General features: G+C 38.0%; 1 protein-coding gene across 2 annotated transcripts in view; it reads left to right on the top strand.

Moving 5' to 3' along the window:
* ZNF827 (zinc finger protein 827) overlaps positions 1-15,784 on the top strand; it is a 146,665-nt gene extending 130,881 nt beyond the window's left edge. For both annotated transcript variants that reach the window (XM_034771923.1, XM_034771922.1), the window contains 5 exons: positions 341-509; positions 1,996-2,162; positions 7,361-7,552; positions 7,645-7,822; positions 12,387-15,784. In XM_034771923.1, the coding sequence (XP_034627814.1) occupies positions 341-509; positions 1,996-2,162; positions 7,361-7,552; positions 7,645-7,822; positions 12,387-13,194 (1,514 nt within the window). In that variant the 3' untranslated portion in view covers positions 13,195-15,784. The remainder of the gene's footprint in view (positions 1-340; positions 510-1,995; positions 2,163-7,360; positions 7,553-7,644; positions 7,823-12,386) is intronic.
* Positions 15,785-20,855: the final 5,071 nt, after the last annotated feature.

Raw genomic sequence — 20,855 nt, 5'->3', positions numbered from 1 at the left:
TGAAAAAAAAAAGTGCCAGGTGAAGAAATGAGTTGCACATTACTGACCTGAATCTATAGTGGCTGAGGGGCAATTCTCAGAACTGCAGTTACACCAGTTTTCCACAGCATAAAAAGTTTTGTATTAAACTTCATACAATCTTTAGACCAAATTTCAAAAATACCCTTAAATTAGCTGAAAATGAGTCATTTATATAAATTACTATTGTGAAGCCTGATAACTTTTTTCTAACGTCCTAAATGTGTCTATGCAATATGTAGTTGCATATTTGAAATGAGGTTTTTAAAATATCTCACTTAAGACTGATACACACACTCGAGATGATTTGTTTGTTTTTCAGAAGAGAGAAAATACAAATGCCATTTGTGCCCCTATGCTGCTAAGTGCCGTGCTAATCTGAACCAGCACCTGACTGTCCATTCTGTGAAGTTAGTGAGTACAGACACTGAGGACATTGTCAGCGCTGTCACATCTGAAGGCAGTGGAAAGAAGCACCCTTATTATTACAGGTGAGGACCCAATAGAGGGCCATACACGAGAGACCAGAATCCAAATGTCTGATATGTCTGCTTGCTAAAGACAAATTATGAGGATGATCCTTTTTTGTTCTAAGGTAGAATGTGACTGAAGTATTTGGCTTAGCCACATTTGACTTTAGGTTCAGCAACAAAACCCAGCTGGTTATGTCATGCTTCTGAGCCTTGCGAGGCACTTTGAAAGACTGTGCACTTTTTAAATGGCTTTGAAAGGCAGATAGGCCTTTAAATACCTCAAGAACTTTTACCACATGTTCAACATACATCTAATAAGTTCCCTTTTACGTATGTGAATTTACTAGTGTGTAAACACATTTGCGGTAATTTATAGTGCCTTCCACTTGATGCAATTAGTTCAATCATTTCAACTAAAATTTCTGTAATAAATATAAACATTTCCTCTATTTGATTTATCTCTTTGATTGCCTTAGGCAGGTATGTTTTATAATTCAACTACCTGTGAAAGAATGTTTCCGTATAATAAAGAAGGCCAAAGTTATGAAGGCAAGAATAGGAGCGTTAGGAAAACTCATGATGATAAAAGAATGGTACAGATACAGTTGTGTTGCTCAGACACTTATTATTGACGTAAGCACTATCACATGTTCTTCAAGCTTTGATATGAACCCTAGTGTACATATGGATTGCAAAATCAATCTTATTTCAATCTAAGTGGTGGGAACAGATTTAATTATAGTCATAGAAATCAGAAATACACAAGCCCTGTTAGATTATCTCATCCATCCCTCTGCAAGTACAAGACTGTTTTCAGTGTTCTGGCTTTGTTTAAAATGTTAATGCCTTAATAAAAACAAGAGGAAGACAGTAAAGAAAGTTAAACTATAAGTTCCTTTCTATTACCTCTGAACATCATTGTTGTTATCTGATGGTTGTAAAATTTGCATCAGTGCTGATTATTTGCAGGTGGTAATTGCTTTTGTCCAGTCAAGTAGAAGGAATCCCTGAACACATTTTTGCTTGCTTGTATTCAGAAAGTCAGGCAGTTCTGCAGGAGATCCTGATCTGACATGGGACTGTTTCCAGGGCTTGAGAATGGCTCCTGGAGAGTGCAGCAAGCTCTCAGTTTGTCAGTGTACCAGCCCTCCTAAACATCTTGGCAAGACTGCAGCGCATCTTATTGCCCAAAGGATTCAGCTAGGTGATGTGCAGCATCTGGAATCCGTAGTTTTTAATTAACTTTACGATTATTTAGCATCATTATAGCATGTTTGGGATTGTTGCATTGGGCCTCCCTTTAATCTGGTTGGCAGGGTCCTCGGTTCAGAGGCAGTTCAGCCGGCAAAAGAATTTCCCATTGAAAATTCAACAGTAGAGAAGAGAAGAGATTAGTGAAGCAAGAGTTTTCTTATGAAAACGAGTAGAAGCTTTGTACATTTGTTATGGGGATTTTTTTTAATGTTTCGAACTCTTTTTCTCTTTAATTCCCTTCTGTCTGCAGCTGTCACGTATGTGGATTTGAGACAGAGATGAACGTCCAGTTTGTCAGTCATATGTCCCTTCACGTGGATAAAGAGCAGTGGATGTTTTCTATTTGCTGCACAGCCTGCGATTTTGTCACCATGGAAGAGTCAGATATGAAGGCTCATGTCAGCACCAAGCACACAGGTGATGATCCAACACTTTCTGCTCCTGTGATCTCTCTTCTCCCCCCGCCCCCATTTTTCATTGCAATCATTCACACTTCCTATCAACACTCCTTTCCTCCACTGAAATTCTTGCTAATTATGGTCATGACCCCATAAAGTTGAAGTCAGTTGATCCCCACCAGGTAAGAAGTCTGCTTGGGGAGATCACTTTGCAGTCAGGGGGCATAAATAAAGTACTTCTATGAAGTTAAAGTTGTCAAAATCACAAGTTATTGGTTTACTTACTATTTATTTGTTTACTGGTTTATTAAAATGTAATTTGACTTCAGTAGCTGTATGGTGATTTCTGGGTGTTAACTACATGCCCCGGATTACAAGTGTGTAATATACTAAAATTGTACTGAGTTGTGCCAATATTTGGAGTTTGTTCTCCCCTTCCCAGTCCATATGTCTGGAAACTTTGTTGCTAGAGCTCTGATTCAGTAACTAAACTAATGCAGCTGTTGTTTTACTGTCCCAACATCATTTTAAATAGTTGAACAGGTCGTGATTTTTGACTTCTGTGTTTCTCTGGTTCTATTCACTTACCAGCAGAAGAAAAGAACTTCTACATTACCTCTGATTAATGACAATTTTCAAATAAACCACATATATTTATTCCAACTAATGAAGCCTGGCATAATGTAAGGAGAGGAAAATTAGAATACTCTTAATTTCTCTCTCAGTATCACCCGTCATAAGGATTTTGTCATCAGAAACTAGCTGACAATTTTGTAGACAGTTATATTAGGGAGAATTAAATTCAGCTGTCTCTTCCATCACTGTATTGCCTTTGCAGTTCTACGAGGAATAAAATTGGATTTTCCCCCCTCAACTTGCAAATAGATGCACTTAATGCAACTACAGAAATATGAAGTCAGTGAAAGTCCACAGAGGGTTCTGTGATGGTGCAAAGTACTGATATTATTCCCATCTCCATAATATCTGAACACCTCACAAACATTATGAATTTATCCTCACAAAACCCTTATAATTATCCCCCTTTTACAGATGAGGCAAATGGAGATTGTCATCCAAGGTCACATGGAAAGTCTGTAGCAGAGCTGGGAATTGAATCCAGATCTGCTAAGTCCCATTCTAGTGTCTTAAGGAATGGAGCCTTTGTCGGTGAAATTAAACACTATGACTTGAAAGTATGCTGAAAGCACATATATTGTTGACGAAGAAGGTGCCTTCAAACACTCACTGTTCTGACCAGACAACCCGTAAGGTGTACAGTTTTAGTGCTACACAAGTGATGTGTGAAACCTTCATTAATTAGTGGGAGATGCGTTCCTAGTGTGCTGTGTCCAATGCTGAAAAATATACTTTAAAAATGTTAAATATTGAAAAGCTGTATGTAAAATATATGAATGTGGTAAGCACAAGTAACTTTGCTTGTATCCATTATTCTTCTATATAAGCCTGCATTTATTCCTAGGGCTTTACTGCTGATGTCATAAATGGTAGGAGTGCAGCATTTCTCAATTTAGACATCAGCAAAGACTTTTTGGAGATTTATATGCTTCTGTACCTTCTGGAATCATCTGTTATCCTATGCAGTAGTCTTTGTGTTAAAAGCTCATATCATTTACACATTTTTGTTCTCTAAGTAGATCAATGACCTTAGAGCAAGTTTTCACTCTTTCACTTCTTCCTTCCCCGCACTTCCTCTATGTTTCCAGTAATACTGTAGCCATTTGGACCCATATTTTAAAAACTTGTGTGCAAATGGGTACGGGTAAACATAGATAGGTAGGTTGTGACGGGTTGGATCACAGAAACCCCCTTGGGAGCTGCCACCTGATGTGCAAAGACTACCTCTGCTCCTGTTTTCCCTGCCAGCTCAGGACTCCAGCACCCTGTCTTGCTGAGCCAGACACTCCCGTCTGCTCCAACACAGACCCAGGGTCTGAATCACTTGCCCCAAAGCTGCAAGTTTACCTAAAAACAGCTCACAGAAGTTTGCTTGTCTTTAGCACTCAGATGCCCAACTCCCAATGGGGTCTAAACCCAGATAAATCCGTTTTACCCTGCATAAAGCTTATGCAGAGTAAACTCATAAATTGTTCGCCCTCTATAACACTGATAGAGAGATATGCACAGTTGTTTGCTCCCCCCGGTATTAATACATACTCTGAATAAATTACTAAATAAAAAGTGATTTTTATTAAATACAGACAGTAGGATTTAAGTGGTTCCAAGTAGTAACAGACAGAACAAAGTAAGTCACCAAGTAAAATAAAATAAAATGCGCAAATCTATGTCTAATCAAACTAAATACAGATAAGTTCCTCACCAGTTCCAGAATGCTCCATTTTACAGGCTAATCTCCTTTTAGCCTAGGTCCAGCAATCACTCACACCCCCTATAGTTACTGTCTTTTGTTCCAGTTCCCTTCAAGTATCCTGGGGGGGTGGAGAGGTTCCTTCCTTAGCCAGCTGAAGACCAAATGGAGGGGTCTCCCACGGGTTTAAATAGACTCTCTCTTGTGGGTGGAGACCCCCCTCCTCTCTCCTATGCAAAGTCCAGCTCCAAGATGGAGTTCTGGAGTCACCTGGGCAAGTCACATGTCCCTGCATGACTCAGTCTTTACAGGCCGAAGCCATTGTCCACATGGTATCTTGCATGTCTCCAGAAAGACTTCTTATGTGGATTGGAGCATTCCAAGATGCATTGTTCCCCAAGTGTTTCCTGATCAGGTACTTAACCCTGGCAAATTCTTTCCTCAAGAAGCTGACCAAATGCCTCACAAAGCTTACTTAATGACAGGATTCAGAGTAGCAGCCGTGTTAGTCTGTATCCGCAAAAAGAAGAACAGGAGTACTTGTGGCACCTTAGAAACTAACAAATTTATTAGAGCATAAGCTTTCGTGGACTACAGCCCACTTCTTCGGATGCATATATGCATATATGCATCGTGGGCCACAAGTACTCCTGTTCTTCTTAAAGCTTACTTAGAAACCAAGCAAGCATACAGCCCATATTCTTAACCTCAAGTAGAAAATGATATATATGTACAAATAGGATGAATAGATATAGTAGACCATAACCTTTACGGAGATATATTACATGGCACAGGCAGCACAAAACATATTCCAGTTATGTCATACATACATTTATAAGCACCCCTCCCATAAAGCCTTATGGGGTACACTGTCACACAAGACCAGTGTGCAAATGGGTACGGGTAAACATAGATAGGTAGGTAATTAGCCATTTTGGCATATTTGCCCAAGTCGTGTATATAATTTCTGCAATATGCAGGTGACAAATTACACTTGCATTTTTGTATGAGAACCAGGGGCTTCCATTTTTAAAAATGAAGCCCATAAAACAAATCCAACTTGGTGTTCTGCAAACCTTTGTGGAACTTAAGAATTGCAAACTCAGAAATTGCCTTATGCATCCATATGCATCTCTAACTGTTCTCTGTAAACACTGGTTACAGGTACTTATTTTTAGTTATGTATTTTATGGTCAATCACTGCAGCATTTCATCGAAAACTTAATCTGTACTGGGCAAAGCTGGAGAGGAGTCTCCTAGTGAATTTAAATGTGGCAGGGTTTCAGGGGAAACTCACACCCTAAGGATGGCCTCTCTAATGTACTCTGTTTTAAAAAATAATTTCAGATCTCATCTGTAATTTATGTTTCAAGAGTGCGTATCCAAGAGTCAGACTTTGGCATCTCTGCATTCTGCAGGTCTTTGTTCTGTGTGAAAATGAAGCACATTTCTTTATGGAGTCATTGTGCTTTGAACTTTCTGTTTTGGGTTCAGTAAGTGATGCTCATGGCACTGATGTTAAGAAGGCCTTCATTTTACACAGATGTGCTTTATTCTGAGCATGATTTCCAGTTAAATGAAATCACCATTTCATCCCTAAGAGAAACAATGGTGAAAATTTAACAGTTTGTTTTAGACATATATAAAAGATAATAAAGCAGTTGAAAAGGCAAAGAATAAAACTTTGGACAGGACCAAACCATGAGTTTTTCTGTCTGGTTCTTTAATTTTTTATTTTAAATATTTCAGTATTGGATATCAAATCCAGTTTTACAAATATTTCTGTGTATTTTGTTGTCTTCTGATGACTCTTTATCTTAAAAAATATTTTCCATTCATCATATTGAATTCAGCTATTTAGCTGCTGATTGAGCAAACTCTTATCCTCATATTTAACCTAACTTTGACTTAATGAAACTACTCATCTGTTTAGAGTTAAGCCTGCCCATTACTGTTTGCAGGATATAGACTTTAGTTAAGAAATCTTGTCACATACATAGGATTAGGATTTTTAGTTAGGTTCTGCTTTTTATGCAACTAATTAGACTGAGGCAAAGACGGGTCCAATAATTTGCCTATTGCCAAATAAGGTTCATTGCAGATTATTACCCAAATCTTCTTTGCACCCAGTCCAATGCTATAACATCTAGACAACCTAATCTCCATACTTAGCTAGCATGTATTACAGTTCTGAATTGGCACCCCCTGGAATGTTATGTGCTTATTGTACACACATGAAATCCCTGACTGATTTGAACTCTATATCCAGTTGGGTGAAGTCTGTGTGTGTGTGTTTGCTTTTTCTTAAAATTATTTTTTCCTCGTTAAAAGATTCTAATGATAACCAGTCCTTAAGAGAAGACTACTAACTTCATGCATCCAGCAACATGGAAGTCTTCTATAAACTCCATCTTTGTAACACAAACTATTACACAGCCGTCAACAACCCAGATTTATCTCAAATGTAGTTTGTTGTGCTATGTAGTAGATGACAATGGTACTTTTAGTTTTAAGTGCACTAGCACCTAAGCAGAGAGGACCAGATTTTTACAGATATTTAGACACCTAAAGATGAAGATGAAATCAATGAAAGTAAGACACCTAAGCACTTCTGGAAATCCCACTAGGTGCTTATCTGAATATGTAGGCACCCTGCAGAAGGGAGGCAATTTAGCCATGATGCTTAAGAACAAATTGATTTATACTAAACAAACTCACCTGTGAGTTCAAAATAACTTTGCTTCTCTTTTTAACACAAGTCCCTTTTTTTTTTTTTTTTTTTTTTTTTTGAAACTATGAATACCTAGGATAGGATAACCTCTGTGAGAAATTTCCAGTTGAGTTTTTCCCCTTATACTGATGAGCAAGTGGACTTTATTCTTGTTTTTCAGGTGAAGAGCGGAAGACACCCAGTGAATCAAACAGCCCTTCTTCATCTTCTCTGTCAGCACTTAGTGATTCTGCCAATAGCAAAGAAGATGCAGATGTTACCCAAAAAAACAAGGGTTCAAACAACCTACTAGTAATTTCCGTAGTGCCTGGTAGCCAGACCTTATTGAACACTGAAGAGAAATCAGAGAAAGGTAAAAGCTGGTTAAACAGACAGACTCCTTTCTTCTAAGCAAGGGAACTGGATGGAACTTGGGTAATATGTGTCCGTATTTTCATTTTTCAGGTTTTGAATGTGTTTTCTGTAACTTTGTCTGCAAAACAAAAAACATGTTTGAGCGCCATTTGCAAATCCACCTGATTACGCGGATGTTTGAGTGTGACGTGTGCCATAAGTTCATGAAGACACCTGAGCAATTATTGGAGCACAAGAAATGCCACACTGTCCCCACCGGTGGGCTCAAGTAAGGAAAGCAAGTACACAAACTTTTACTGTGTTAAGCATCTCCAATACTGTGTGGGGATAGGTAATAAAGGAAGTAAATTAGAAGGGGTTAGTTAATGTCTGATGATCCAAAGTCAGGGCTACCATTTTTATCTTTAATTGGGTAACATAGCCCCAGTCCTCTTGGATGAATGTAGTTTATTTATTATATTATTAATTATTATTATTTATTTATGTATTTATTTATTATGTGTGTTACCATAGTGCCTAAAAGCCCTAGTCATGGACCAGGACCCCAATGTACTAGGCATTGTACAAACGAGTCCCTGCCCCACAGTGCTTACAATCTAAGTATAAGACAAGAGACAACTGGAGAAAGACAAGTCAGACAGAGGAGTACAAGGAAACAATGAAATAGTGTTGGACATGATGGTAGGCTGTGGACTCACACACCAGCAGCCTAATTGTTGCCAAGTGTATTGTAGGTATCATGGCAAAGGATAGTTTAGAACCAACCACTGGGTTTGAAAGCAGTGGTCAGTGGATGCCACAAATGTAATGGATGACAAAATTATTCCACTTAGTTTGCAGCTTGCCTTTCAAAGGAAAAGTGAAAAAGAAAAATAATATAAAAACCAAAGGCTGAGCAGTTTTTATCCTGAGGCTAGCTCAGATACTGTCTGCAAGCTTTTGTTTATGTAACAAAGTATAAAGTCATTCTAACTTTCCCAATTATTTACAGCCTTTTTCAGTTCCTAATGCAAAGGCAATCTTCATCAGTAATCATGCATGTTTTTGTTTTCAAAGTGGAAAAGATTTTTGTGTCCCAAGACTTTGTATCCCTAATTTTTGTTCCTTTTTAAAAGTTTTTTTGGGGAGTGGGAAGAAGTGATATTCTTATAGTGAATACACAGAGCCCCTGTTTTTTTCCCCTATTAATACCTGAAGAAATGTCCTTATTACAAATGCAGGTGAATAACAGAAGCAGATATTCTCCAGTGTTTTGGTTTGGTTTTTTCCCCTCTCCAAGTATCTTTTCAGTTTTGAGTAATTTTTGTTGTCCTCTCTAGCTGCATGAGTATTGAATACATTGATGTGTCAGTACTTTTTGTTTCATATTATTAATTTTGTGTTCTCTGTTGCAAAAATACAGAATCTGTAAATGTAACAAGGAAGGAGGTAGTTTAGCTGTTCCCTCAGTCATTTCTTACATTACAATATTGTTTTTAAATTATAGGCTAGTCACAGGCTTTAATAATTAATTCATAAATTATAAGGTGACCACTAACAAATACTATATACTCGATCATAAGCCGGTTCGTTTATAAACCGACCCCCACAAGATGGATAAGTAAAAGTGGAAAATTTTCCCCTTCAGAGGCTGGGGGGAGAGCAGCGTGGCCAGAAGCGGAGAGACTCTGGCCCTGCCTCTTCCCTTCTGGCTCTGCTGCCTCTCCTTGCTCCCCCTGTGGGGCCAGGGGCTGTGTCCCACTTCTCCCTCTCTATACCCACTCATAAGCTGACCCCCTTCTCTGGTGCTTCCCTTTTTTACTAAAAAAAAAAATCGGCTTATGAACGAGTATAGACTTTCAAAATAGCCTGATATCCTCTGCTAATACAGCATTTTCTTTAACCATTTAAGTGGATTAACTTGCTTGAAAAGATATTGGTAATTGAGTCAGAAAAAAACTTGGTCTTTGCCTGAGCTGCAATTGAGAGACCAAGCCGTGGTCACAGAAATGTCCTTACAATGTAACAGACTGTAAATGTCTAAATTACTTTTCTCTGATGGAACTACTTGTGCTGTATTTCCTGTTCATAATGTAGATAATACAATTTTTGTGCATAGCTGAGGACATTGAAAGAGTTTCAGAATTGTCCAGGAAAAGTACAAATTTAGGTAGGTGTGTCTTGAGTTGGGCATGGGTTACTGCATTAAATTGCAACTTGTCTTTTCCTTTTACCAATCTTCCTTTTAAGAAAGCTTCATTAGTTTTAAGAAATAAGCATTGTCCTCTGAGAATTGTTTGTATAGACCCCTGTTTCTAGAGTGCACATGAGCCTTTGTGTCAAAGTTGGAACGCTCAGGCAAGCAGTGACTGTTGGGTATGCATACATGCTCCCTCCTGGAGCTAAACAGTCAATGTGATGTTATATAAGGACTCACGTCCCATTCCTCTGTTTGTTCCAACCACTTCAGGCAATAAGGTTAGAACTGTTTCAACCGTGAGTAAGGTTCAACACCCCAGCACTCCCTGCATCCCTCCTTTTGTTGTATTTGTTGACCAGATTAATGTTAGTGTATTGTAAATGTTACATTATCTGGTTTAGTTTTCATTAGCAGTAAGGTAAAACGTTTTTAGTTTAGCTAAATCGGTGCATTGCGCATTTTGGTGGATTGGTTCCATCTGCCAATCAAACTCTTGTATCAAGCTCAATAGTTCCATCAGTCAGGGATCTGTATTTGATTCTGATGTGATGACTGAATCTGGGAAGAAAACCAGCTTTAGACAGTATGCATCTTGCAAGAACAAGACATCTGTCTCGGATGCACATACCAGTTGCCTTTTGTCCCTGGGTGTAATCTATGCTGAATCTATTCTCTGTGCCAGGAAAGACCGTGAATCTTGACTCAAGTGTTCCTGATGTAAGGAGCTTTGAAGGTTTCTCAGGTTAGCTCTGACATATGAGGCGGGCGAGGTAATATCTTTTATTGGACCAACTTCTGATAGCGAGAGAGACAAGCTACATACTGCATACATCAGGCTAGCTCTGGCAGTCTAGCTAAGTTATCTCCTTGTCCTTCTTCAGTTACACAATGTAGAGGCAAGTTGAGAGCTGAATCTGACAAAAAGCTATGTTCTGAAGGCATTCAAGAAACCCAAAGAGATCTAAATATCAGATAGGTTTGTACTTTTCTGCTTCCTGTTCAACACCGAGGATGGAGTGAAATATGAGGAAAACCATTATTCCTCCAGTTTTTATCCAGAAAGAAATCTTAAGATTCTGATCCAAAGAGGAGTCAGCACCAAAAAAGGTAAGTATGAGTGCTGCCTTGACATCAGAATCCTTGGTTCTAGTACAGTTAATTGCTTTGGCATCGTCCTTGCAAGGCTGCTTTTTCAGATCAGCATATTTTTATGGACCAAGAATATTGATTGGTTGTTACTACTATCCATCTGTCCTTTTGTTAGTCATCATCTTCCTCCCTATGTTTAAAAGTGACTTGGTTAGATACAATTAAACTTGTGTATGCCTCCTAGATTTTTCATTGTAGATTTAACAAGTCTATGAGAGAGATGATATCTGCTTAGAGATTGTTGTAACTGGAATACATTTTCTGTGTATCTGTAAGGCTGCTACCTGGAGCTCTAGTCATACTTGTACTTAGCATTACTCTTTTTAGCTTGGCAGGTAGATCTAAGACAAGTTTGGGAGAACAGTTCTGCAATCTTTATTTAATTAATATACTTCAGAGCCACTGCAAACAGCTGCCTTCTCCAGCCTCCTCTCAAATACAGTACACATGCTAAATAGAGTCAAACCTCACCCACTTTCTTTGGTTTGGTTTTATTGATGAAGAAATTAACTATCACAATGTTTAAACCAACCTTCACCCACATAGGGTTGCTCCTCAGGGTTCCTCAGAACCCACTCAATTTTCCCCAGCAGTATCAAGACCTGCCAACAAGGAGGAATATTTCAGGCAAACACTGCCAGCCGCTTTTACCCATCTCTTTTGAGTTAGTGCTGCTAATTAATTTCCCAGAAATGACTATCGCTACAGACAGTACGCAAATGAGAAAGCTTACTTACCAGAAATTGTATTTCTTTGCATAGATTGTATAGACCCACCTTCCACCCCACTTCTTTTTAGTCCTTTTATCAAAGATTTTGAGTAAGTGGAAGGAAGTGGAGATGTGGCATTCAGTTTCACAAGGGGGCATGCGCTTGGTGCCAGTAGTTAATGACTTCAGTGTGTTCTCCATTGAGTTTTGTCTTCAATGCCAGGAGTGGGGATCAGTACAATCTACTTGAAAAAAAACTACAGTTACTAGTAAGTTACCTTTTTGTTTGTCTGGTAAACAGAGTAGGTACTGACTGAACTTCCCACTAACAAACCAACTTTCCGTTCTTTCGTTTGGTACACTGTCAGTTTATCCTTGAAAGCTATTTTAAAGGAATTCCCGACATTCTCTTTCTGTATGTGTTTGGTTTCGTGCATGGCAAGTTTATTCTTACTTTACACAAGTGGACACTCGTACATTTCTGCACAAACTCCCTTTCCATTAAGAGATGAAGTAAGATTAGACACGCACTTTTGTGGGATGAATCAATGTTTTCCTAGGATTAAGTTAGCCCTGCTGTAGTAAATCATCCTGCTCATACATTTTTATTCTAGAGGCATAGGCTAAGAAGAGCAAAATATACTAAAATGAACTGAAAAATATTTTTGTTTGCCCTGTATTTAGACTCAAATAGATTGAATGAGAAGCTAAATCAAGAATGTCAATGGGTAGAAAAGAGTGAAAAAATTCTATTCAGAACTGACTGTCTTTTCTTGGGTTTTGTTCTTTTGATAGGTGCCCATTCTGCATTTACTCCACAAATCGCCCTGCAGCAATGGAATGCCACCTGAAGACCCACTACAAGATGGAGTACAAGTGTCGGATCTGCCAGATAGTGAAAGCAAATCAGCTGGAGCTAGAAATGCACATCCGGGAACATCGTCTTGGTAACCATTACAAGTGTGACCAGTGTGGCTATCTTTCAAAGACAGCCAACAAGCTGATAGAGCATGTGCGTGTCCACACTGGGGAGCGCCCTTTTCACTGTGACCAGTGTAGCTACAGCTGCAAACGCAAAGACAATCTCAACTTACACAAGAAACTGAAGCATGCTCCACGACAGACTTTCAGCTGTGATGAGTGCCTGTTCAAGACCACCCACCCTTTTGTCTTCAGCCGCCACGTGAAGAAGCACCAGAATGGGGACTGCCCCGAAGAAGAGAAGAAGGGCCAGTATTCAACCTCTAAGCAAGCCAGCCCTCTCCTAACAGTCAATAGCTCCAGGAACCTCTTGTCACCCCTCTCAGTCATGTCTGCCTCCCAGGCTCTGCAAACGGTGGCCATGTCAGCTGCACACAGCAGTGGAGCAGAGCCAAACTTGGGAGTGAAGGCCTTGGCCATAAATGGCACCTCTTTGTGCTTTGATAAATACTGGAACTCTGATTTTGCCCATCTCATTCCCTTAACAATGTTTTTCCCCAAGAACCACTTTGATCTCACATTCCATCCACCCAGACCTCAGACTGCACCTCTAGGCGGCACCTCACCTAAACACTCCTTCCTTGCCTACCTTGGACTAACAGAAAGGGCAGAAACTGTCTGAGGACAGTTACATTCTGTACCAAAAATATCCCAACAAATCCAGCAGGTATACATTGCTGCAAAACCTAGACTGAAGAGGTATGAACACTTGTACTATATATCATTAGTAAGATTTAGAAAATGGCTCTGTGTGTATACTTATTGCATTGACCTGAAAGCTGCTTTATTAAATTTTCAGAGAGGTGAACCTACTGCATACTTCTACCTTCAGAGGCATGTTCCCAGTACTCTTATCTAAGAAACAATTTTGTCTTGTTAAGCTGAACAAGAGTGTCCTTAATGGCAATCAGCACTTGTAAGATTACATATTGATGCGTTTTATTTTTGGTTTGTGTGTGAGTGCGAATGTGTGAAAGAGAGCCTGTCTGTAGTGTGCCATGACATTGCTTTTGCACATCCTTTGTATTGGCTTATTTAATAATTATTTTTTAAAAATTCCCTTTTCATTTACTTTCCTCCTTCCTTCTGCCTCCCCCAACCCTCCTTTTCATTTTAGAATTTTGTAACTCTGTGATTGTTGAGAAGAGCAATGCTTGGTTCAGTGAGGATTGGTATATTGGCTCAGTGCTGTTTGCAGTTTCCTATAGTGTGTTTGGTGCCTTATCCTCAGATCATCAGTTGTAAAGATTTGAGGATTAAGGTGGAACAGATCTGGAAGAAATTACTTTCAGCACTGTAAGATGAGTGTGTGAAATTGAAGTGTGTGTGTGTGTGTGTGTGTATATATATACATACACATGCCTGTAGTGTGTGCATTATATATACACACAGTCACAGGGCCAGATCCTTTACTGTTACGCTGGTGTAACTAAGATCAGAGTCTGGCCCATAGTGTACATCTTTTGTTTTAAAAGGGCATATATATATAGATATATATATACTGTATTAATGCAGTGGTTACCTTTAGTTTGCAGGAACAACTTGTATAACTAGAATTCTATGGTGGTTAAATCCAGCAAAGGGGATTAAAAAAAAGGATATGGATAAATTCTGGGTATAAATGCTCAGACTAAAAAAGGCAGTTTTGCACAGTGCTTTAGTCTTGCACTAGTTTGTTCCTCACTTGCAACAAAAAAAAAAAAAAAAAAAAAAAAAAAGAAGAAAACGTTTCTTTTACAGGATATCAAATTGTATGTTTGAAAAGGTACCTGCAACTTCTTTGAAAGAGAAAGATATGAAAAGGTGCTGTTCAATCATACAGTTCTCTTTTTATACCCTCAACTTTTTGGTTGTATCTGCAAATTACATGGTCCTATCAATATTATCTTCCATGTTATTAGTACTATTTTATTCCTTTTTGTTAATGGCTGATAGAGTGTACACTGCTAGAAGGCTAACTTTATACTTATTTAATGCTCTTACTTTGTGGTCATTAAAATGACAAGTTTATATGTAGCACTTTATTGCAGTAAGAAGCAAAAGTGGATTGGTTGTATAACCTTTGTTAATCTTAAAAAGCAAACAGTGATCTTAAAGAAAGAGGAAAAAACTTTGGCTGCATGTTAATAGATCTCTATTGCTTAAGATAACAGTTTCCAGTGCAAAACAGACAGAAAGGTCAGGAGTAAAAGATTCTTTCTATTGAAATTTGAAGTATAAAGTATTGAACCTTTAAAAATTATTTATCTCTTAAAATCAGTTGATGTACAAGAACCCTTTCTTATTGTGTTATTGTTTTCCATGGTATTGGCATTTGGTCTAGATCTTTGTTTCATCATGTGTTTAGAGATCTCACTAGCTTTCTTCAGGGTTTCCCCCAATCAAGCTTTCAAAGAAGTGGCCCCACATCTTCCCTATCTGAAAGCATCCTCTCACACACGGTTAAGGGTCTAATCCAAATCTCCTTGAAGTCAGTGGGGAGACGCCTAACAACTTCAGTGGCTCTGAATCAGGCCTGCTGTCTAGGACTGTACCAAAATGAGGCCCCAATTCAGGAAAGCTTCCTTGTTCAGGGACGGCTCTTAGTCATATATTTAACTTTAAACATATTCTTAAGTTCTGTTGTACTTAAAGTTAAGCATATGGTGAAATGCTTTCCCGAGTCATTAAGCTCATTTGTAAGTTTCCACACCTTTTAATACATGTTAAAATATTGGAAGCTGTTTGCAATGAGAAAATACAGAATGAGGAGAGACTAACATTTTAGCAGACTGTAATATACCAATTTAAAAGTCAAGTAATAGTGGCGAAGTATTTCCCACCTAATTGTTTAAGTTCCATCAGATATTTTTGGTCCTGTGAGCATGTGGCTATTCTAGCTAAGCTATTAATATAAGTCATCTGTTCTAAATTTCTGTCTAAATCTATTAATAGGCAAGGCAAACAATTCAGGCCCTGTTTATCATATTATTGCACCTATGCCAGCAAAACCCTCTTTGACTTCTTTGAGAGTATTGACAAAAATAGAGTGTGCTGAGTAGGGCTTTCCATTAATAACTCATTCAGAATAAGAACTGTTAAAAGGTGAGTTTCTTTACCCCCTGAATTATGCAATCTGCATTTCAGTTAATACAACTGTTACAAAAATACATTCACAGTGTTTCTGGCTGACCTTACTACAATAGAGCAGACACTTGAAAAAAAGGAAAAAGCCCACATGTGCATCAGCGAATAAACTACAGATGTATAAGAGTAAAGAAGTAGGAATGTTTAAAGAATATTTTCTGTAAACCAAATTGCACTATAATAAGGCTGGAACTCCCAGGAATGAGTGGTATGAAGCTGTCAGCATATTAATCCCATGTGTTTAAGTTTTCTGCCAAACCTGTATTTGAATGACAATAACGTTTGATATAACTGAGCAACTTTGTTTAGCACTTTGGAAAAAAAACATTTACTTCTTTCTGGTGAGGGAGAAAAGATGTATTTGGAGGAGTTTTATTTTTGTTAAGAAAAATATACAGTATTTATCAGAGCCCTGGCATATACAATAATTGGTTTGAAGTTCAAAGCTAAGGAAAGGAATGTTCTCCATAGATATCTCTGACCTATTAAAGACTAAAAGTTCTGGTAAATGTCCACCACCCCAAAGCTGATTTCATAGCTGTTTTCACTATGCATTCTTAAATGAAGGTTGACTTGGTTTTCCATCCAGTAATTCAGTTAAAGTTCTCAGCACTTTCTTTCTCCTGTCCTTTTTTACTTGTATTATGTTCAAATATCACACTGTCAAGGTTTGTGTACATTAATAAAAATTTGTATTGTATAAAGCTTTTTGCATTATAAGGCTGTACAGGGTCATTTTGACAGTAACTGGTATATTCCTTTGCATCTTATGTTGCATTGCCAATTTCTAGTGTATCCAGTTTGGAAGTACAATATACTCTAATTAAAAAAGGTTGGCTATACTCTGGTTTCTTTTCTTTTTTCCCCTCCCTCTCCATTGGTTTGTTAACTAATCTATCTAATTTTAAGGATTTTTAAAAAATGCGGATAGGGAAGTATTCCCAACAGGAGTAACAGACATAAAAAGGTAAGACAGACATTTTATTCAGTTTTAACCATGAGAAAATTCTGCAGTTTTTTTGTAATTCCAGTTGTTGTTACATTTTATATCAGGGGTCGGCAACCTTTCAGAAGCGGTGTGCCGAATCTTCATTTATTCACTCTAATTTAAGGTTTCGTGTGCCGGTAATACATTTTAACGTTTTTAGAAGGTCTCTTTCTATAAGTCTATAATACATAACTAAACTATTGTTGTATGTAAAGTAAATAAGGTTTTTAAAATGTTTAAGAAGCTTCATTTAAAATGAAATTAAAATGCAGAGTCCCCCGGACAGGTGGCCAGGACCCAGGCAGTGTGAGTGCCACTGAAAATCAAGGCGGCACGCGTGCCATAGGTTGCCTACCCCTGTTTTATATATTTCTTGATCAAAAGTAGGAAAATGTAAGGAAATTAATAATTGACTATTTGGCCTTCAGCCATGCTGCCTTGTGTTTGAATCTTTTCTAATCTCACAAGCTAAACAGAGTGGGACCTGCTCAAACCTCCTGGGATGGGAGACCTCCAAAGCACTTATATACTGTTTGAAGTGATGCTGCATGACTCAAGATGTAGCACTTTTTCCTTTGATTCAATAATGAACCAATGCTCCAGTATATTTTTAAGGGGCATACTGTGTGGCTGAAAGTACTGTCTTTCAGTTGAGATATAAGCAAGGTCTTGACCTTCTGAGGCATTGTAAGAGCAAAAATATAATCCGTACTTGCTAGCATGTAACTTTATGTAACTACATTCTATCTACCTTCAAATATTCCCCCTGTATTTTAATTGAATACAGCATTCTTCATGTCCTTTCCTAAAGCTAATGTGTAGTATTGTTGTGTACTGTTAAAAAGTTGCTGTCTTCCACCACAGGTATTTTAGTAGTGATCCCTAAATATCATTTGTATATGATTTTCCTTATAAAGTACTTTGAGATCCTTCAGACTGTAGGTTGGGCGTATAAATGAAAGCCTTATTGGGACAGCCACAACACAGAATTTAATAAAGGTCCCTCCTACTATCCCTTGTAAAAGTCTGACCAATTATTCATGATAGCCTTTAGGTAAATTATAAAGAAATCGTGTCAATGACAAGGAGATTAGATCAGATTAGATTATCATAATCCCCTTAAAAACTATGAAATTCTGATTTACAACCAGATTCTGCCACCCTTACTCATATTGAGTAGTATCTTACTCCACAGGTAGCCCAATTGAAACCAGTGGAACTAATTGTGGCGTAAGGTGCTACTTAGTGTGAGTAAAGGTGGTAGAATCTGGCCTTTAATACTCATTTAGTACATTTTGGTGAAATAATGTGAATTTTTCTGTCATCCAACACAGAGTGTATGTTTAGTCAACGTTTTGTAAAGATCAACATAAAAACATAAAAAAAGGATAATGCCATTAAGACATTCAGATACACAGGAGAGAGAGAAAACATCTACGCAGATCCAAGGTCAGACAAATTGCCAAGAGTCATAGAGGTGAGGGCACTAGTTATCAAAACAAGAGCTTGACACTTTGAAACAAAGTTAGAATAGAATATTGAACCATTGTAATGAAGGAATTATCTTATTCAAAGCAATCTTCAGTGCAAATCAAGACATAGTATAAACTTCTAAAATTAGCTGGAGAATTCTTGGTTGTAGTCCTAGAACAAATATTCTAATCCTTGAGTACCATGTTAGCACCTCATAGTGAATACGACAATGCTTTATCATGCTTTTTCAGTCTTGTGTTTAATCCTGCTCCTGCATCAATTGGTAACTAGTTATGTTCTAGGAAAGGTGCTTCTATTTTTTACATGGCCCTGGCAGCATAATCAGTTACGTTTGAGAAAAGATTGCCTCGTGCTCTCCACTTCAGCTGTTTCTATAACAAAGGAAAAGTAAAATGATATTCTTCTTATACTTTGAGTTACAAATATTAATAAATCTGCATCAATAGTAAAAAGATGGAGGATCAACTAGACCCTGGGCAGCTTCTGTAATATCTTTCATATACAATACCAGGGACTGATCTGTCAGACCCTCATTAAGTCTTAATCCCTCCCTTACAATACACATTTTAGCCAGATCATCAGCTTTCGTAAATTATCATAGCTCAATTGAAGTAACTGGAGCTGTCACAATTTACATTAGCTGAGGATCTGGTCATTTTGTGTAATTTAAAGACAGAAAGAAAAAATCCTGTTTGTCAGATTTGACATATTAACTAAAATGACAATATTTATTCCTAATTAGAGATGGAACTAAACCAACCCAAACAGGTCCAAACTTTCACAAACCTTAGGGTCCCTCTGGACTCAGATTTGTGACAAAAGGGTTTTACAAATGACTAACAGCAGAGTCTATATCTTACCAAGCCACACACTGATCAGAACATACATACATACAGAACATAGGTCTATTACAGGAGAGTGGGTGGGTGAGGTTTTGTTGCCTGCAATGTGCAGGAGGTCAGACTAGATGATCATGATGGTCCCTTCTGGCCTTAAAGTCTATGAGAACAGTAAATATTCAAATAGTAAGACTAAAATTAATCAAAGTTTGGTATGGGGGAAGAGAGAGATCAAAAAATGACATTTGCATATGTAGAAAAGCTAGATCACTTTTTAAAGACCTCTGGCTCCCTTGGAACCCTGCATGCTTTGATTTAGGTTATTAAAACTTTATTAAATTAGTTTTTCTGACATGTACAGAATATGTTTGTGTGGTGATATAAAGGCTTTATTGGTACACAGATGGGATGATTCCCTCAATTAAAATTAGAGGGAGCAAATACCTGATGGTATAATATAAAGATTTTGGGTATACTGCAGATGCCTCACATATTACAGAGGAGCTATTTTAGAAAAGTTTTAGAGAGTTTTAAACATTTGAATTGGCACTATTTCTTGTAATTCTCTATCTATCAGCCTGTAAAGCCAAGTGCCTCAGTCACAAGGAATCCAACAGTACAGGGTTCCAAAGGAGACATTAAAAACCTATAACAGTTACCTAGGATAGCTTCTCTATACCCATATCTAAATTGATGCTAATTGGAGAGATTTTTGTCGTAGATCATATCAGTTGCGCATAGCTATATTTTAAAATATAGAAAGATAGATAAATGTTGTGGTTTTAAAATATCAGTTGTTCCTAGAGAACAGATGTCCACATTACAACAACTGCAATCATATTTGGTGCTAATTAGCTTCCTTTTTAGCAAGTCTCAGCAGCAAAGTTAAAGACTGGTGGTGAAAATAAGCTACTATCTCACCCCTAGAAATGGCCCCTTCAGGTCAGGACCAAGACCCAGTGAGCAGAAGGTTGCACTGTACCTTTCAAACAGTACCTGTTCTGTGGACTAATAAAGGATGTATTCTCCGGGGCTGTCAATTAGACACCATTTCCAAACACTTAATTCACTTTTTTTTAAAAGTCAACTATACTCCACACACTTGATTGGCTGTCTAGTAACAATATGCTCCCACAAGGCAGGAATCACGTTTTTTGACCCATGTTCATTTTTGAGCTCCCCAAGCTGGCTGGAATGTTTTATTCAGTATTTTATTAATACTTGGTTTGTATACAGCCCTTGTCATCCATAGAATTCAAAAAACTTGACAAAAAAGGGGTCAATATTCTAATACCCAGGTTAAGTATGGGAGAAGCTGAAGCCCATAGCGTGACATGACTTACTGTAAATCACACAGCAAGCCAATGAGAAAGGCATGGTGGATGAGGTAATATCTTTGAATGGGCCATCTTCTATTGGAAAGTACAAGTTTCTGAACTACACATAGCTCTTGTTCAGATTTTGGGAAAGAAGCAGAGTGTCTGTCTTCTTTCTGCAGACCTGAGAAAGAGTTCTGTGTAGCTTGAAAGCTTGTAACTTCCACCAACAGAAGTTGGTCCAGTAAAAGATACTACCGCATCTACTTTGCCTGGGACCAACACAGCTATGACAACGCTGCAAAAAGGTCAATGGTAGAGTAGAAACAACCTTCTTAGAAAATTACTATGGTATCTTTTAAATCTTTTCGGCTATCCCTCGATGTGAGGATGATGTCTGCCAAGGGGGGTAGGTTCACTGATAAGTTTTTAAGTGGCTGAGGAGCCCAAAACGTGACCTGCAGATTTTCCCACAGAAGTGGCAGTTGTAATCTTGGAGGAGACATAGTTGTTGGCTGGA

Source organism: Trachemys scripta, chromosome 5, assembly GCF_013100865.1.
Source record: "Trachemys scripta elegans isolate TJP31775 chromosome 5, CAS_Tse_1.0, whole genome shotgun sequence".
NCBI classification, from domain to species: domain Eukaryota; kingdom Metazoa; phylum Chordata; order Testudines; family Emydidae; genus Trachemys; species Trachemys scripta.
This window is presented reverse-complemented; position numbering and strand designations above follow the sequence as displayed.